General features: G+C 33.7%; 2 protein-coding genes across 2 annotated transcripts; one reads left to right on the top strand and one right to left on the bottom strand.

Moving 5' to 3' along the window:
• Positions 1-94: 94 nt before the first annotated feature.
• On the bottom strand, positions 95-7,479 carry LOC101256154 (sucrose-phosphate synthase 4). The gene is made up of 14 exons (XM_004250713.5): positions 7,156-7,479; positions 6,250-6,339; positions 4,628-4,848; positions 4,432-4,495; positions 4,033-4,232; positions 3,448-3,928; positions 3,208-3,336; positions 2,858-2,989; positions 2,589-2,765; positions 2,201-2,254; positions 2,050-2,112; positions 891-1,730; positions 658-785; positions 95-529 (listed from the first exon to the last, which is right to left on the bottom strand). Exons 1-14 carry the CDS (start codon positions 7,390-7,392, stop codon positions 256-258), a joined length of 3,090 nt encoding a protein of 1,029 aa, XP_004250761.2. The 5' UTR covers positions 7,393-7,479; the 3' UTR covers positions 95-255.
• A 5,973-nt stretch (positions 7,480-13,452) lies between these two features.
• Positions 13,453-15,605, top strand: LOC109118886 (uncharacterized mitochondrial protein AtMg00810-like). The gene is made up of 3 exons (XM_019210933.1): positions 13,453-13,561; positions 14,328-15,039; positions 15,587-15,605. The coding sequence occupies exons 1-3, from the start codon at positions 13,453-13,455 to the stop codon at positions 15,603-15,605; spliced, it is 840 nt and encodes a 279-aa protein (XP_019066478.1).
• The last annotated feature ends 3,111 nt before the right edge of the window (positions 15,606-18,716 follow it).

Genomic DNA, 18,716 nt, shown 5'->3' with positions numbered 1-18,716 from the left:
GACTACATGAGATAAATTGGACGACGATTGTGCTTTCTGTAGTATATAGTACACTAAAAGTGAAGATCATCAAAATGCAGTCCTCTAATAGATATCAGATAAAACTAGATATTATATATGTTCAGTGTGTTTTCAACTCTTGTTATATTTTTACAAAGTATAAGATTGAAACCCAGACTTTTACTCGCGTGCTTACTTTTTTGACTGAAGTTTTGCCTGTGACATTGCAAAGGAAATAGTTAAATATCGTAAACTTTACATGACACCTAGCTTCTCCAAGGCCGCAGAGATATCCTGGGGTTCATATCCTTCAGCTGCACATATGTTTGTGCTCTCTGGAGGCACTATTTCATCTGTCTTGAAGCTATCTTCATTGTGAAGAAGCTTCTCGCTGGCATATTCCACACTTCGTTTCAGAATCACAGTCTTGTGAAGGCCCACAAGCAGGCTTTCATAGTCTGTATCTCCCTTCCCCCCCACAAAAACAACCATACTGGAAAGATCAACTCCCCATCTAACTGAGAGATACCTGCATTACATGCAGAGAAGGACTGACTGTGACAAAGTTTGTGTAGAATTGATCTTTCCTAGTATCTGCTAACCGAAGCACAGAAGTATCATTAGACCATATATTAGTAAAGGATTGAAATGGTTTACCTAAGTGCTTGGGATCTCGATGCAAATAATGGTGTCACGTTCAACCTTGATGCAGCATGTGTGTAGACAACATTGCAACGGAAGCCTCTCATGCGGAGCCTCTGACGAAGGTCATTAACTTTCCTTACCTGTCACATGTAATTTATTATCAGGATACAAATGGGAAAACCAATTTGTATGTTTCTATTTGTATTGTCTAACTTAGAACATCAAGAGTGGCTTAGCAATCTTACTTCGGCTCCTGGCTTGATGCTATATGAGTAGCATTGAAAGCTAGATGCACTTGGGCATTGTGCAATGTCATGCTCAGAACCTTCTTCAATTTTACCAAGCCTCATCACTGCTGATTTAATGTTCTCACCTGGCCACCGATACTCAATGTGGGCTTCATAGTCGTCATCTAGTCCTAAGTCCTTCCATGGGTAGTATATTTCACTTCCACTGCTGCAAATCAATGCATCAAAATCTTCTAAATTTGTTGGGCAGCTGTTTACAACTTCTTTAGTCTCTTGCAGACACAAGCCTGTCAGAAAAAGTAATCCTATTTGGCTGGACCTGGATCTTGCAACTTGCATTATATTCTTGACCGTTAGAGATAAGGTCTCAGTTGGAGATCCATTGCTGTTGTAACAGTCAGTTGCCACTACATATAGGACCTTCCTTCTCCCAGGAGAGTAGCTAACAATAGGCTTGTTGATTGAATTAGCTTTCCGTGAGAGTATCTCAACAAGTTCATGCTGCCTTCTTGCCATATCCATCTCTCCATTGGCCTTGAAATCCACATCGATGGAAAATTTTAGAGAAAGGTCTTCAACATCTCTTAGTGATTCACTCATAGGTTCTTCAGGAGCTGGCTTCATGACCTCAAGACAATTAGCAGGGTGGCGATTTCTGCAGTGTTGAACATGGGAGAGGTAATTCCGGCAGTGCTCTGGCCATGAGAAGCAGTGGATATTCTTTAGGCCATTCTTACGGCACTCTAACCATAGGTTCTTGTCAGCAACAAGCTTTAGAAGAGCATCTTCTATTGCTTTTTGATCATGTGGATCAATGAGTAGCCCATTGTGTAGTGCCTGATTAAACATTATGTTCCACATTATATTCATCCATAAGTTACAGTAACTCACTACTTTGAGGTGTACATGTAATTAAAAAGATAACTATTTGAGAAAAGACGGGGAAGTTTGCAAAAGAAAACTTGGGGCATCACTTTTTGAAGTTCCTAAAAGTCATGTTCTGCATGAAGTGTTTGTTATCACGATTTTGTGCACTTCTCTATAATTCTACTCCAACTTTTATCCTGCAAAATTTAGGTTTGCAATCGATAACTTAAATCTAAAATATCTTCAGGACTTATCATCAACGTCAATGTTTAAACCAGCTAGTGTTTACCTTGACTATATCTACTGGCCCTCCGTTTTTCGTAGCAACTATAGGCAAACCATAAGCAGCTGCCTGCAGAAAGAAGACTTTCCTGAAGTATAGCGTTTTTCATACATAGCATCAGCTGCTAAAACTTCATGTGATGTAATTTAGAAGTTACCTCAATAAGAGTGAGGCCGAATGGCTCAACAAGGGCTGGATTGATGAACACTCCCTTCAAGGATAAATCACCATCTAAGAGTTATTGGCAGTCATAGCACGTAATTGAAAATTTTGGTTAAAGAAGAGTGTCATTTCTATAGTTCATCTTCTTTTAAAGCATGAAAGAAAATGAATCACTGAAATAGCTTTATCATGTCTAGATTATTTTCCTGCACACACAGATCCAATGGACAGCGGCATCTCTATTATGAACAAGGCATAGACAATGACTACAAACCCATGAGACAGACAATGACTACAAACCCATGAGGCATAGATACAACTGTTCTTTCGTGGGAAAATTCTCAAGTCCAGACACTTGATTATATATTATTTCAACAAGTTACCTTAGTTTTTGCTGCCAGGCGATATATATCAGGAACCTCTGGTTGCTTATGATGCTTTGGATATGCCACCTGGCCATACAAATTGTACTTGTCAATGAGCTTTATTACTGTTGTGAGTACTGCAGAGCTGCTACTGGACATGTCATCAATGTCATCTCTGTTACCTAGGATCAGAGTCTGCAACACAATTTACAATAAAATCAGACTCTGCACTAGTCCACTAGATCTGTTAATAGTTGAAGGAGGTTGCATATAAACGTAGACCCTACTAAGTTGGCTAGTTCTCGAAGTGCTTGACATTCTCCAAAAGCCCTGAGCAAAGTAGTTACGTTCTTCTTAGGATCTGGACGTGACAGTGCAAGTATCATTGGCTTGTGAGGGTTAACGAAGAATCGCATGATCTGCATTCATGAAGATACAAGAGATGTTGACTAAAAACATTTATAGGAAACCCCAGACCGACAAAGCATTATTAATCAGTAATCATGAATTATTTCTATCTAGTCTACACTTCTTGCTTCTCTCTTGTTATCCATTTTGTCCTGTTTGCAAATTTTTTGGTATTGACTTTAAGAAAGGGTTAAGAAAGTCTGCTACATAAATGAAAAGGACATCCAACCTCAGACCATATATGTGGTATAGGTCTCTTTTGACTTTTGGCTGCACCAATCAATGACTTGAGATCTCCATCTCCTTCCAGTGAATCTTGCGCTTTTATGTTACTGAAGTCCATCCCCGGCGGTATAACCTGGTTTTCATAATCATCAGAAACAGACTTTACATCAAATTTCTTCATAACTTGATAAGAAGACATTTGGCGTTGTTTGAACAAGAACTAGCTAGTTGAGTTAGTGCATACCACCATCCTCGGCATGTATCTCCCGAGGCAACTCACTCCTCTCCGTCTCCTAACTCTGAGTTTCCTTTCCAGCTGAATATCAAAACCATCATACAAACCCCATTGTTCGTCAATCTCTTGTCTAGTGCTAGTAATCACCATTTCAGCAGTATCTAGTCCCAACTCTTCTGCTTCTGTTCTCCTCATTATCTTGTAGGTGGTATTGATCTCCCCCTTAGTGAGTCTGCCCTGTTTAAGCAATTGCTCGAACTTGTTTCTTCCTAGTGAGTGTCCTGTTAACACCATTGGTACGTTTAAGGTTCCAGATAAGCGGGCTGCTACCTCTCCTGCATCAGCATAGTGCCCGTGAATTACATAAGGCCACACTGCTTTTCCAGCATTGACTTGCTCCCCTATAGCCCTTGCCATATTCACAATGTGGCTTAATGCCCCATCAACAAATTCTGGTATGTAAGGCCAGAGTGATTCTTTTGGAATATACCTGCGACAAATATAATGTTCAAAATATGGAAGATTGAACCAGATAGCTAGACAAGTATGTTTAGTGATTAGTGGTTTTGAAACACTATAGAATAACAACATTACTTGTCACGTGGTCCGCAGGGGATCCGAATTATGTAGGCACCACAGCAGCCAAAAGCATCAGATGGACATGAGAGCATCTCAATTGGCTCACCATAGCTAGAGTCAACATCTGGGGATGTGATCTGCCGAGTCAGGAGATCAACTCGATGAACTCCTTTCATGTTTGCAAGTGCTCGAGCAAGCTCTACTACATACTTCACCTGATCATTCATTAAACAAAACACAGTTGCATGAAAGTTGTTGTGTCCAGTCTTGTTACTAGCTCACAAGTGCCAATTTTCTGCTATTTGGATTAAACTCTCTTCTTGTGTTTTTTCAGTTGAACATGTTCTCTAGAATAGAAGATTTAGAGGCAATAGTTTTATTGATTGAAACAAAGATGACAGGTAATATGACTACCTGACCACCAGTGTCAGAATCTCGTCCAAGTTCCATGTTTTCTCCACGCACCAACCCATGCATACTACAAAAAACAGTAAACATAGCATAAAACTTGTTTGACCAATGTTTGATAGTATGTAACTTGTTTGATGCCATGTATCTGTCATATTCTTGCTCTTGATGATAGGTTTTTTATCGTGCAATGTGGATGTACCTGATCAAGACAATGTATAGTTGGCTTGGTTTATCTTCATCAGACCATATCTGTGTATCGGAGTTGATCCTCGATATGACATGGTGAGACTCTGATGTATTTATATCTCCTTTCTCCTTCTCACCTTCTGAGAGTTCAGAAAGATCTTCTGCTGCATCAAAACGACCTTTCTCTAGTTCAACTCGCCGTTTTACTAGTTTTTGTGCATCATCCCAAGCTATCTGCAATTTCTCAGTGTCACAAGAAATTATCTCAACCTGCCAAGTAGTCTACTTTTTAACTTTAAAACTTTATTTTTTTAAAAATTAAATACTAATTATTGACATGACACTGACAAAAATTAATCACTCAAAACAGTTGAGACTTTTTTCACTTCTCTGTTGACTCTAGACATTTAGGCGTTTGTTTTAGAGTTTGCAAGCTCAGTTTTTTTTATTTGTGGAGTAAGTGTTTGTTTGAACTTCTTTTAAAAAAAGTGACTTTTCTATTTGATATATAAAAGATAATCTAAATATGTTTGAAGTTGACATAGTAGACAAATTCCATCAAAGAAATGAGACTGTTTATTCCTTGCTTTAACATGTTCACATTAATCAGTTTCTTCCTTTCGAGTAGAAAGGAATGGTAGATGTAGTTTAGGGTGTAGTACATAATTAATAATATTGATTTTTCTTTTTTGAGCAATTTTCACATATAGCAAACTCAAAATTCATATTTGTATGCTATAACAAAGTTTGTATAATTGCGCTCCATAACAAACATAAATATGTATATTTCGAATATACATATGCAAAAAACAGTCGTATAATTCCCTATACATATACAAAGAAAGCAATTGTATAATTTGCTATACACATACAAAAGAAAACAATTGTATATAAAAGATCAATTGTATAATCTGTGTATGTATAAAACGAGAAAGAGAGAAAGACAAAAGAAAACTGGGCAGGAGGATATTTGTATTGTATAATTTTAAGTGTGTAGGACGAAGATATATATATATATTTGCATGTAGAAACACAATTTATACATTTCGTTTCTGTTTATATAAGCGAGAGAGGCGAGGGTGGGGAGCGAGATTCGGGAGAGTGGCGAGCGAGATATGGGAGAGAGCAGAGTGGGGACGAAAATATATGTATTTATACAATTTTCTCTCGCTTTATACAAACACACACATTTTATACATTTGTGTTTGTATAAAAAGCGAGAGAGGCGAGCGAGACTGCCACCAAACGAGAGTGTCGAGCGAGATTCAACCAGGGAGAGTGGCGAAAATAGCAATAGTTTGCTACGGGGTACAATTAAATCAAAGTATATTTATAGTATTTAATTTGAATTAATAGTTTGCTATTATATACAATATTTTCTTCTTTTTAGTTGTCAAAATTTTGATTTAACACGTCTATTAGAAAATAATGATTAACATAGTATATTCTATCATTTTACTCCTATTAATTAATATGATCTCAAATATATTTATTTATTACATTTTTTAAAGACATTTAACTTTAACAAAAAATAATAAAATATACATATATTTTTACTTATCAAAAGTAACAAATAAATATTTTTGTAAGTAAATAGAGACCAAGGGAGCAGTAAATAAATGGAGTGAAAGATACCTGTTTCTTCTTGCGGGTAAGATGCCAGATGCGCCAGCACATATTCTCGAGCCTATTATTCCTCTCACGACAATTCCTTGTTGCCACTACCTACAATGTCCTTTTCTTTTTCATATATAGAACAAAAAAACAAGTGTGTTTGTGCATGAATTCCCTTTTTCGCTTCTTTAATTTTCTCAACTATTACTCTAAACATCATTAAATAAAGTGAAATCCTTAACACTTGCATTAATAATGCTCTATTAGTTATACTTGTATTAGAGCGGTTTGAACTGACTTTTGACTTATGATTTATAAGTCAAAAGTCATAAGTTAGGATTTCTAACTTATGATTTTTGGCTTATTTTTATTATTTTGGCTTTAAAATAAGTGCTCATAAGTATTTTTTTAACTTTACTCAAACACTTCAAAATTATTTTAAAAAATTTTTGCTTAAAAACACCTAAAATAAGCCAAACCAAACGGGCACTTAATCTAGGTTATTTCTTATGTTTTTTCAGATTTTGTCTAGTAAAAATAATATGTTTTCCATAAAAATATCTTCCACAATTATGGTGGAAATTAAAAGAGGTTTTGAGGGGTGATTGAGTCTTTAACCACCTAATGCATGTATTAAATCCATTTGTACACGTAGAAATCTATAGTATTAATTAGTAATACACTCCTCAGTATACAAAATATAATATATAACTAATATAGCATGAAAAAAATATATTAAACAAGATACTACTAATATATAGAGTTAATGCATGAATTATTTTACCAAACGTCTCGACAAGTAATATTGCTCGTTGGCATTTGTGGTGTACCAAATGAATAAAGAGAGAAGCAAAGGTTAAACTTGGTCAAATTATGAAGGAAAGTAACAATAAATAAGAGATTAAAGTAAAAAATTTGTGAAGTGACCTTGATCCAAGTTCTGTGGAGGTCAGACTCATCAAAGCTATTGACAACTTCTTCAACAAAGTACTTTGTTGGACTAAACAACTTCTCTTTGTGGATTTCTAACCTCAAAATTTCCTCCATATTATTATGCTTGAAGTTGTTGCTACTAATTGGTTTCTTTTGTCTTGACCCATTTCTTTCACTTCCTACATCCAATATGGCCTCCAAATACCCATTTAACCATTCATTCTCTGCCATGAATATCACTTATTCAAACACACAAAAAGACACATATATACTTCCTTGTTTGAAGCAACAAGAGCTAGCAATCCTTATATATATATATATATATATATATATATATATATATATAGGTCTACTAAGGAATATAACGACTACACTTTATTGTAAAAGTTTCATGAGATGTCTTATTCTTTTGCTCAATATTCTTCATAATACTTTATATTATTTTTGCAAGAATACACAATATTCAGGAAAACACATGTCAATTATACCATGTTTTTCACTAATATATGGTTGAGCACAAATGAAACTTTAGTCAATCATAATATGTTTTTCACTAATATATGGTTGAACACAATCATAAATGGAAAAAATTAAAGGAGTGCTAAATGATCAATTGTTAGATTTTTATTGTTTGATATTGAGGATTAAGCCTTGTTTTTTTTTTATGAAACATGAAATGCTTGAGAGCCAGACATATCTCAATTTGTTGTTCACTGTTGGTGGATCCTATTTAGACGCTCCAGTTGAAGTCTAAGTGTGTAGACGAGAGTTAAGATATTCGACATCGGTAGATATGAAGTAGGTCTCGTTATATGAGATCAAACAAATCTCCCTTCATGAGTTAACTTTTGGGGTGTGAGTTAGACGATGACCTAATTTTACATGGTATCAGAGCAAACAGAGGTCCTGAGATTAAATCTCACTACTACCCATGCCCATATTAAAAAGAATTTTCACGTGCTTAGCTCATGAAAAGAATCAGACCCGCATGTGAGGGGGCATGTTGAGAATATAATTAACTAATAAAAGTGTGTCTCTCTAATAACTTTAACTTTTGAATGAGATAGTCTAACATGATATTAGAGCAGACTCATCTTACATGGTGGTGATTTTCTCATACTTAGTATAATACTTTGTTCTCGATTCTCATACATTGAGATTTTTAGTGGCGTGTGCATATGTCACCACATTTCAGGGTGTTTATTATTGTTCCACGCTTAATTTGTATCTTACTTTAATTTTTATGAAAAATCTATTTAAAGACCTAACTTTTAATTTGAATATCCAAATTACACAATTTCTATTTTTTTTAAACCCTTTGTCTAAGGGTTTAGGTGTCATCACCGTCTGAAATTTAGTTCATAAATTCTTACCAATAAAATAAAAGTTCAGACAAATTAAACAACTAATTGAATCATTAAGATCATCCTCTTTTACCTCCTCTATTTTGTATGGTTTATGCGTTTATTTCACAAATATCCTTATTCTCATAGCACTTATTCATATATAAGCTTGTTGGCATGGACTCATTTTAATTATTCGTCTTCTTTCTTCACTTTTTCGTATATCTTTTCAGAAGCAAGTACCTAGTACCTACTTCTTTTTTAAAAAGAGAATATTGTGCATTTCATAAGTTCTTTAAAAATAAAGATGTCGTTTGGAAAAGACTATTTATAATTAGCTAGTAAAAATTATGTATTTAGTCACTATATATTGTATTTGATCTTCGAATGCAATAGGGTCGGGTTTGAAGGCTTAAAGTCAAATTTCATAGCGAGACTTGATTGTTATTTATTTTTATAATTGTCATATATAAAATATATAGCTATAACATAATCAATGCAATTGTACGAGTGAAGTTCTCGAAAGATAGAATATATGTAGACTTTATAAAGTAAGAATGCAAACAATGAAAATTTTCAACGAAAAATATAATATATGAATATATTATATTTTTATAGTTGTCATATATTAAATGAATAGCTATAACATACTCAATGCAATCGTACAAGTGAAGTTCTCGAGAAGATAAAATATATGTAGATTTTATGAAGTAAGAATGTAAACAATGAAAATTTTCAATGAAAAATATGATATAAAGTTAGAATAATCAAACCTGACTCAAAACTTTAAAAAGTTTATATAATGACATTGAAATAATTATGTTGAATTTGATAAACTAATATTGGAATAGTATTGATTTGTGTTGAAGTATAAAGAATACTCCAAAAATAAATTTGATCATTTTATAAACACACAATAATATATTTTGCATACTACAAAAGATTTTACTATTTGATAGACTTTAGATATTCAATAATGAGCGAATAAAAATAGAAAGAGAAATAAAAGAGATAAATGCATTATGCATGTAAGAATAATAATGTAAATTCATGACAATCATCAAAATATAAATAAATACAAAATAAATAGTCATGTAAGAAAGGATATTATTAATAACTAAACACAATTCTATTTCTTAATTATTACAATGACCACCACATTAAATAAAGTAAACAATTACTGTTATATTTTCTATCCAATTTTTTCTTTTAAACTTATCATTTATATATAGGGATAATGCACAAGTACCCCCTCAACCTATGTTCGAAATCTCAGAGACACACTTGTGCTATACTAAGGTCCTAGTACCCCATTTGGAACTTATTTTATTAATAATTTTCTACCACTTTTTGGCCTACGTGTCACTATCTTGTGGGCACAATGTTGGTTGACTTTTTTTTTCAGGCTAGTGCCACGTAGGCCGAAAAGGAGTAGAAAATTACTTATAAAATAAGTTTAGGGGGTAATAGGACCTTAGTATAGTATAAGTGTGTCTCTGAGATTTCGGGCATAGGTTGAGGGGGTACTTGTACATTTTTCCTTTATACATATACATATATATATATATATGTGTGTGTGTATATACACACACACACACACACACACACACACACACAAACACACACACACACATATATATATACATATATATATATATATATATATATATATATATATATATATATTGGAGCTACTTAAAATTTGAAATCCCGAATAATTGCTTTAATGATCTTATGATCAAAGACGCCCTAAAATGTAATATAGACTATGTGCCTTGGTCTTGATGTGATGTGAAGATGAGTACTAGCAGTTAGAAGTTAGTTAATATTAGTTAGACTGTTAAAAGTGAAAGGGTAGATTAGTCATTTCATTATGATTAGTTGTAACTACCTATCATGACATTTGTTAGGAAGAGCAGTTATAAGTCACAGTAAGAGAGTTATAAATATTGTGACTTACTCAATGTCATTCTTCTTCTTGAATATACAAAATATCAGAGATGCTAAATTGAGCTCTCACTGTTGTTCAGATTGAGTTTTTTCTTTTCACCAACATGGTATCAGAGTTTTTCCTTCACAGTGTTTACTGTTGAAAATGTGTGTGCAAATGATCAAATAATCAATTCCTGATTCATCTGAATTCATTACAAATCTGAGCTTGAAGCTGGATTCTGTGGTGACTAATTGCTGATTTTGCTCTGTTTTTTGCTTCCACAACAATAACTTTTTTTCAAGGATCTCGTATGGCAAATGATCAAGTAGCTGAGGATCAGAACAATGGCCAAAGAGCTACTAGTTCCTTACATGGCAATACTGTTTCAGGTAACACTGGAACAGGATAAGGTATCGACTATAATCATACTCTATTTCTCAGTCCTACTGATATGAGTGGTATTAGCATTATCTCATTTCAGCTAGTAGGAGTTGAAAATTATACTCTGTGGATTCAATCTATTAGGCTAGCTCTTTTAGGGAGGAATAAAATAGGCTTAATCGATGGATCTTCCAGGAAAGAGGTCTATGGAGAGGAATTATGGGGACAATGGGAGATAGTGAATGCCATTGTAGTGTAATGGCTTATGAATTCAGTTTCAAAAAGTTTGTTGAGTGGCATAGCTTTTGCTACTACTGCTTTTGATGTTTGGACTGATTTAAAGGAAAGGTTTGACAGAGTGGATGGATCTAGATCCTACTGTTTACACAAAGACATTTCTTTATTACAGCAGGGAAATATGTCTGTTTCTGTCTATTATACAAGGCTTAAAAACCTATGGGATGAGTTTGAGGCAATAGTACCTTCTCATTCTTATAGTTGTGACATATCCAAAGGTTTTGTGATTCATCTAAATAAGCAGAAGTTGTATCAGTTTTTAATGGGATTAAATGACTCATACCATCAGGCTAGAAGTCAGATTCTTCTCATGGATTACCAACTATAAATCATGCTTATGGAGTGATAGTTGGGGATGAGAGTCAAAAGTCTATGGTTAATCACACCACCAACACTAGTAGTATGGGCATGAGTTTTATTAATGAGGATTCAATGGCTATGTACTCCAAGGTTGGTAGTAGTTCTGGGGTGAATCAGAGGTTTAAAAATAATTTTATGCTAGTGTGTGAGTTCTGCAAATGCAAAGAAAATAGTAAGGAGTTTTGTTACAAGGTGGTAGGATATCCTCCTAACTTTAAATCCAAAAGAAAGTCTCAAGGTGTTAATTCTGGTCAGGCAATAGTTGATGCTGGTCACACTCAAGCAAATTTCTCATATGGTATGAACACTAATGTTCATATACCAGGTAAAGGCACAAAGGGTGAATCATATACAGCTAACATGAATGCTAATTTAGCTGTAAATACCCCTAATAGAACAAACCAAGCTGAGAAGGACGTTCAACAACTTCTTCAGGGTTGTACTTTCACAAAAGATCAGTATGATCACATACTTCACATGTTTCAACAAAGATCAGAATCTGCTGGAGCAACCTGCAATGCTACTCATTCAGCAGGTAATGTGTTTTTTGTCTCTGAAAATCACATGGTGTCTAATTTGGATATGCTGATTAAAGAGTCTGTATCAAAACTTGAGGTTCCTAAGACAATATATCATCCAAATGGTGATGCTACTCAAGTTAGTCATGTTGGATCATGTGCATTATCTACTAGAAATGTGCTTACAGATGTGTTTCATCTTCCAGAATTCAAATATAATTTAATGTCTTTCAGCAAGATCACAAAGGAATTAGGTTGTTCAGTCACCTTTTCCCCTCATTTCTGTGTATTCCAGGAACTTTACAGTGGAAGGTGAAGGAGGTTGGTAGAGAGGCTGGAGGATTATACTTGTTGTTGCATCAGTTAGCTGATAAAAGGAAAGAGTCTGCATTAAAGTCTGCACTTGTAGCTACCGATTCAAGCTCAACTTATCATGATTCAGATATGGAATTATGGCATAAGAGATTAGGGCATGTTTCATCAACAGTTCTTGCTAGAATATTTGATATGAATAAGCAGAGTTTGTGTAAAATTTCTAAGTGTTTAGTCTGTCTATATGCTAAACAAACAAGAGTAGTTTTTCCTACTAGTAGTATCAAGTGTAAATGTTGTTTTTACTTGATTCATATTGACCTATGGGGTCCTTACAATACTCCTACTTGTGATGGTAATAAATACTTTCTCACTATTATTGATGACTTTTCCAGAATGACTTGGCTATTCTTACTTAAACTCAAGTCTGATATTTGTGTTTCATTACAAGTATTCTTACAGTATGTCAAGACTCAATTTGGTAAGGTGGTGAAAATAATAAGGACTAACAATGGCACAGAGTTTGTCAATTCTATTTGTGATCAGTTGTTCCAAGATATGGGAATCGTACATCAGAAAACTTGTCCATATACCCCTCAGCAAAATGGAGCAGATGAGAGGAAACATACACACATACTTGAAGTAACCAGAGCTATGAGGTTTCAAGAACAAGTTCCTTTAAGATATAGGGGACACTGTGTCTTAGCTGCAACTTATGTTATTAACAGACTTCTAGGCAGTGTCATTAATTTTCAAACTCCCTATGAGAGATTGTATGGTACTCCACCTGTATTAAGTCATTTGAGGACACTTGGTTGTTTATGCTTTGCCAAAGATCTATCTGTCCATGACAAATTGATGGCGAGATCAAGAATGGATATGCATATGGGATATTCAGAAGTACAAGATGGGTATATACTGCTAGATTTAAGCAGCAAATCCTTTTTTACAAGTAGAGATGTTTATAGAAGAAATATTCCCATTTTCTTAAATTGAGAAACATGTACATCAACCTATATTTATAGATCCCTTGCAGGATACAGGTGTTATATTTCCTCACTTTGATCTAGCTTCAATACCTCCTTGTAGTTCATCATCAGATGAAGCTTCCCAGCAACGTGTTGTTCCATAGCCTGAGGTTCCATATATGACTGTAGATGATGTGGTTGACAGTACAAAATATAGTACTTGTGTACCTGTTACTGTTGTTGACACAAGTGCTACTGAAATGGTTCCCAATACTACTGAGACTGATTGTATCTACCAACAGGAGGTCAACAAGGCCTAGACAAACTCCAATATGGTTAAAGGATTTTGTATCTATGAAAGGTCATGAGGAAGTGAAGTATCCTTTATGTAATTATTTGAGTTATTTTCATTTGTCACCTAGATATCAGTGCTATATAGCTGCTACTACACAATGTAAGGAGTCTACCAGTTATTCAGAAGCTATCAAGGATCAAAGTTGGGTTGATGCTACGCAAAACGAAATTTAGGCCTTAGAAAGTAATGATACATGGGAAATTACTGACTTAACACCAGGAAAGAAATCAATCTAGTGTAGGTGGATATATAAAGTTAAGTATAAATCTACTGGTGAAATAGAGAGGTTCAAAGCAAGACTAGTTGCAAAGGGATACAACCAACAAGAAGGAATAGACTATAAAGAGACTTTCTCAGTTGTGGTTAAAATGGTGACAGTAAGGACCATTGTCTCTTTGGCTGCTTCTAGATAATGGCATATCCATCAAATGGATGTGTTTAATGCATTTTTACAAGGCGATTTGGAGGATGAAATCTATATGCAGCTCCCCCAAGGTTTTGTTAGTCAAGGGGAGAAAGTATGTAGACTGACAAAGTCTCTATATGGACTCAAACATGATCCAAGGCAGTGGAATCACAAACTTACTGAGACTCTTCTTAGTTTCAGTTTCAAACAAAGTTAATATGATCATACTTTGTTCATTAACAAGTCAGAAAAAGGAATCATTATAATATTGGTTTATGTTGATGATATGCTAGTAACTGGAAGCAGTTTGAAGTTTATAAAGCAGACTAAAAAAGGATTGCAACTATCATTCAAGATGAAGGATTTAGGGGAGTTAAAGTATTTCTTAGGCATTGAGCTTGTCAGATCAGCTAAAGGTATATTAATGCATCAAAGGAAGTATATTCTTGAGCTTATTTCTAAGGTTGGCATGACAACAACCAGACCTGCAGGAACCCCTATTGGCATCAATGTTAAGCTAACTCCCAAACTGTATGATGATCATCTAAGCAATCAACAAGAAGTGTTGGAGGATCCTTTGGTTGATCAGACCATGTATCAAAAGCTTATAGGCAAACTGTTGTACTTGAATATGACCAGACCAGACATATCATTCAGCACTCAAACTCTAAGTCAATTTCTACATCAACCAAAGAAATCTCACATAGATGCAGCACTGAGGGTGATTAAGTATCTAAAGAGACAACCAAGACAAGGTTTACTGTTATCAAGTGACTCAAATGAGCTAGTCTCTGCATATTGTGATGATGCCTGGGCCTCATGCTCAATCACTAGAAAATCTGTTACAGGATACATGGTCAAGATTGGTAAATCACTAGTGTCTTGGAAGGCTAAGAAACAAACAACAGTTTCAAGAAGTTCCGTTGAAGCAGAGTACAGAAGTTTAGCTTCCAGAGTCTCAGAATTGGTGTGTCTACTTGGCATGCTTAAAGAAGTAGGGTTGAGGTTCAACTGCCAAGTCATATATATAGTGATAGTAAGGTTGCAATACAAATTGCATCAAATCTGGTATATCATGAAAGAACAAAACATGTTAAGATTGACTGTCAGTTCATAAGAGAGAAATTGCAAAAGGGATTGATCAAGGTGGATTATATTCCAACTAATGAGTAGCCTGCTGATATCTTAACCAAAGGGTTGATCAGATTACAACATGATCATCTTCTATCCAAGCTTGGAGTGTTAAACATATTTGTCCCTCCCAGCTTGAAGGGGAGTGATGTGATGTGATGATGAGTTACTAGCAGTTATAAATTAGTTAATATCAGTTAGACTGTTAAAAGTGAAAGGGTAGATTAGTCATTCCATTATGATTAGTTGTAACTACCTATCATGAAATTTCTTAGGAAGAGCAGTTATGAGTCACAGAAAGAGAGTTATAAATACTGTGACTTACTCAATGTAATTCTTCTTCTTGAATATACAAAATATCGGAGATGCTCCATTGAGCTCTCATTGTTGCTCAGATTAAGTTTTTTCTTTTTACCAACAGGTCTCAATCACAGGAGTAGAATTTCTTTTTGCTTTTCTTTTCTTTTTCTCTATAAAAAAACTCTAATTACTAACTAACAAGTGGCCACATATAAAAAAAAAAAGGCAACATGTACCTTTAGATGTATTTATTAAAGAATATTCAGTAGCATTGACTTTTATTCTCAAAGAACACTTTGATGAATATGGTTGTAGTAATATCCCAAGCTTATTCTTCATTTTCCTTTTATTCTTTTCTACAACTTGTTAATAAAGCATAATCATAGTACCATATTCCATCTTTTCCAAAATTATGGCCAAATGAAGAAAAACAAATGTTGTATTTATGAATTTGCAATTTTTATGCTGAATGATATATTGGAGGTATCAAATAATATAATTATATTATTTTATGATATTTACTATTCCTTTCGCTTTATATTATTTGTCTACTACTTTATCGTACATTTTTTAAGAAATCATAAATAAAAAAAGTATTTTTATTAATTTAATCTTTATATTTTCTAATACACTCTATTTTATGAGTTTATCCATCAATATCAAAATTAACAATGAGAAAACATTCTTGGAACTTTACAATATTTATGTTTTCAAAAATAATTAATTTTATGGGTAAAATTTGAAAAATAAAAGTAATTATTGTTATGAAACTATATGAAATTAGAAGACGAATAAAGCAGGGAGAAGAGAAAGATTTCTTTTTCATGTTGAAGTATATTCAGGATTCATTGATCTTCCTCAAATTTTATTTACAATGAAGGAAAATCCTTTATTTATAGAGAAAACCTTACTTGGTCCCCAAGTAGGATTCCTAACCATATCCTACAAGGACTCTACATAATTATTCACTATAATTATAATTGTCTATAACACTCCCTTGAATGTCGTTAGATTATGTGACTCGTTAAAACCATACTAGATAAAATCAGTGAGAAAAAAATCTAGTGAAGGAAAAATAGTACACATATCTAATAATACGCATTATGGATGCCTTATTAAAAACATTACAAGGAAAAGTCAGTGGAACAAAACCTTGTGAGGGAAAAAGAGTACTTCGCGTATTAACTCTCTCTAATGACAACATCAATTCAGAGACTAGAATCTTCGTTTTTCAAGCTTGTGCACCATCTTCTTGAAAGTTGTAGTTGATAGAGACTTGGTGAATAAATCAACAATAATATTACTTGAACAGACCTCTTGCATGTTGATATCACCATTCTTGGGAGCCCATGAGTGTAGAAAAACCTTGACGAAATATGTTTTCTTCTATCTCCTTTTATGAATCTTCCTTTCAGGGTAAAAGATGTCTCCAAGTTCCTTACTTCAACTTCTTTAAGCAAATAATCTATTGCCAAGAGTTTCAATTCTAGTCATTAACTTGCATAATAATACTTGTATATGCTCTATGCATTTTGAATCTATTTAATCCTTATGAGGATGATAAACAAGTTTTTCAAAATCTTGTATGTTCTAGATTTTGAAACCATTAGATATTTTCATATTAGTTTTGTCAAGTGACAACATTCAATATTAGATGTATGACATCTTCTAGTGCCTCGATTGCAAGTCAAATAAGCTTTATGCTTACCAAGATGCACCATTCCACTTTTCACTTGATAATTATTTCTACACAAGCATGCTTTAATAGATGTAGAATTCATACCCTCATAATCTTTTACAATATTGCGTGCTATTGTATCAAAGATGTCGTCAACGATATATCATTTTTCATTGATTCATAATATGACATAACTTATTGAGATCTCATCACTTCATTATTTTTAGGTAGCTACCCCTCTCATGAGGTTTCATAAAGTGTTATGTCATAGGCTCCCCAAGAGCACATTATCTTCTTATTATGATCCTTTTGATTCGTTGATCCTACCCCTTTTTCAAGGATTATTTTATTTAGAATTGATTAGTCTATCATGCTTCATGCATGTCGTAGACTCTATCCTTAAGGGACATTCAATAAGAGTATTTACAACTCTTGTGTTGCTTCTAATATCCCCTTTATGTTAGACAAACTAACATATATCTCAATATTTGGAGAATCTATCCTTGTGCATCAATGTATATTCATTGATAGTATACCACATATCAAAATAATCAGATGAAAAATATTTGGTCCTCGACCATAATTCAATTGAAAGAAAATTTGATCATAATTTATCGGTCAGATGCGTGCAATTACTTTTGTATGCAATATCGTATTTCATATCAACATATGAAACTTTATTTTCACAAACAATGATTTTACTATTTGAGACATTTAGTGTCACATCATCTTGAGTATTTATCAATATTATCAAGATAAATTGTCTTGATTACATATTCTGAAATTGTTCTCTTAACTCAATTATTTTTGCACAAACAATTTTGTGAATGTCAAACTACATGTTGACAACAAACGCACATGTGATTATCTTGTAGATGCATCTTTTAATCATATCACATGATAGGTGAATGAGTCATATTCACCTTTTATACTTTTCAGAATTTAGGGATTTAGTCTCAACTTTAGTTGATCCAATCAACTTTATCATGAGAACAAGCAACGTAAAGAATTCTTGAAGAATCTTCTAGTTTTTCAATTTATGTCCATATGCATATATTTGGGATGACCAAATTATTCATGCCAATAAAATTATTAGTACTCGTAAACTCCAAGTTTGCTACGTCATGTGCCTTTTGCTTTAGTAAATTTCTTACTATTATATGAGTAACTTTCAATTACTTCACCCTTTAAGTGAGTCGTGATTCCATCATTGAATGAACTAATCTGAAGAAAATGGTGCATGTAACGTATTATTTGTGCCAACATTTTTGCAAACATCAAGTTGCGAGATAATAATAGGCACACATAAGACCATATAGAAGAAACATTTATTAGGACTATTAAATATCTAAACAATCCACTAAGTGGATGACTAGGTTCACAAATATTTGTATACGTTCCTAGAAACGCAGAGAATTCAATCTCAACTTTCGTTTATGATGGTCTCACAATTAGCTTGTCTTGCTAATAATCATTACAAGAAAACTAACCATTTAAAAGAATTTTTAGGTTCTTCAATAGATGTATTTTCCATAATTCATCTAAATATTATAGACTAATGATGTCTCAGACA

This window comes from Solanum lycopersicum, chromosome 11 (genome assembly GCF_036512215.1).
Source record: "Solanum lycopersicum chromosome 11, SLM_r2.1".
Classification (NCBI taxonomy): Eukaryota; Viridiplantae; Streptophyta; class Magnoliopsida; order Solanales; family Solanaceae; genus Solanum; species Solanum lycopersicum.
The sequence above is the reverse complement of the archived record's forward strand: the minus strand, read 5'-3'. Positions and strand labels throughout refer to the sequence as shown.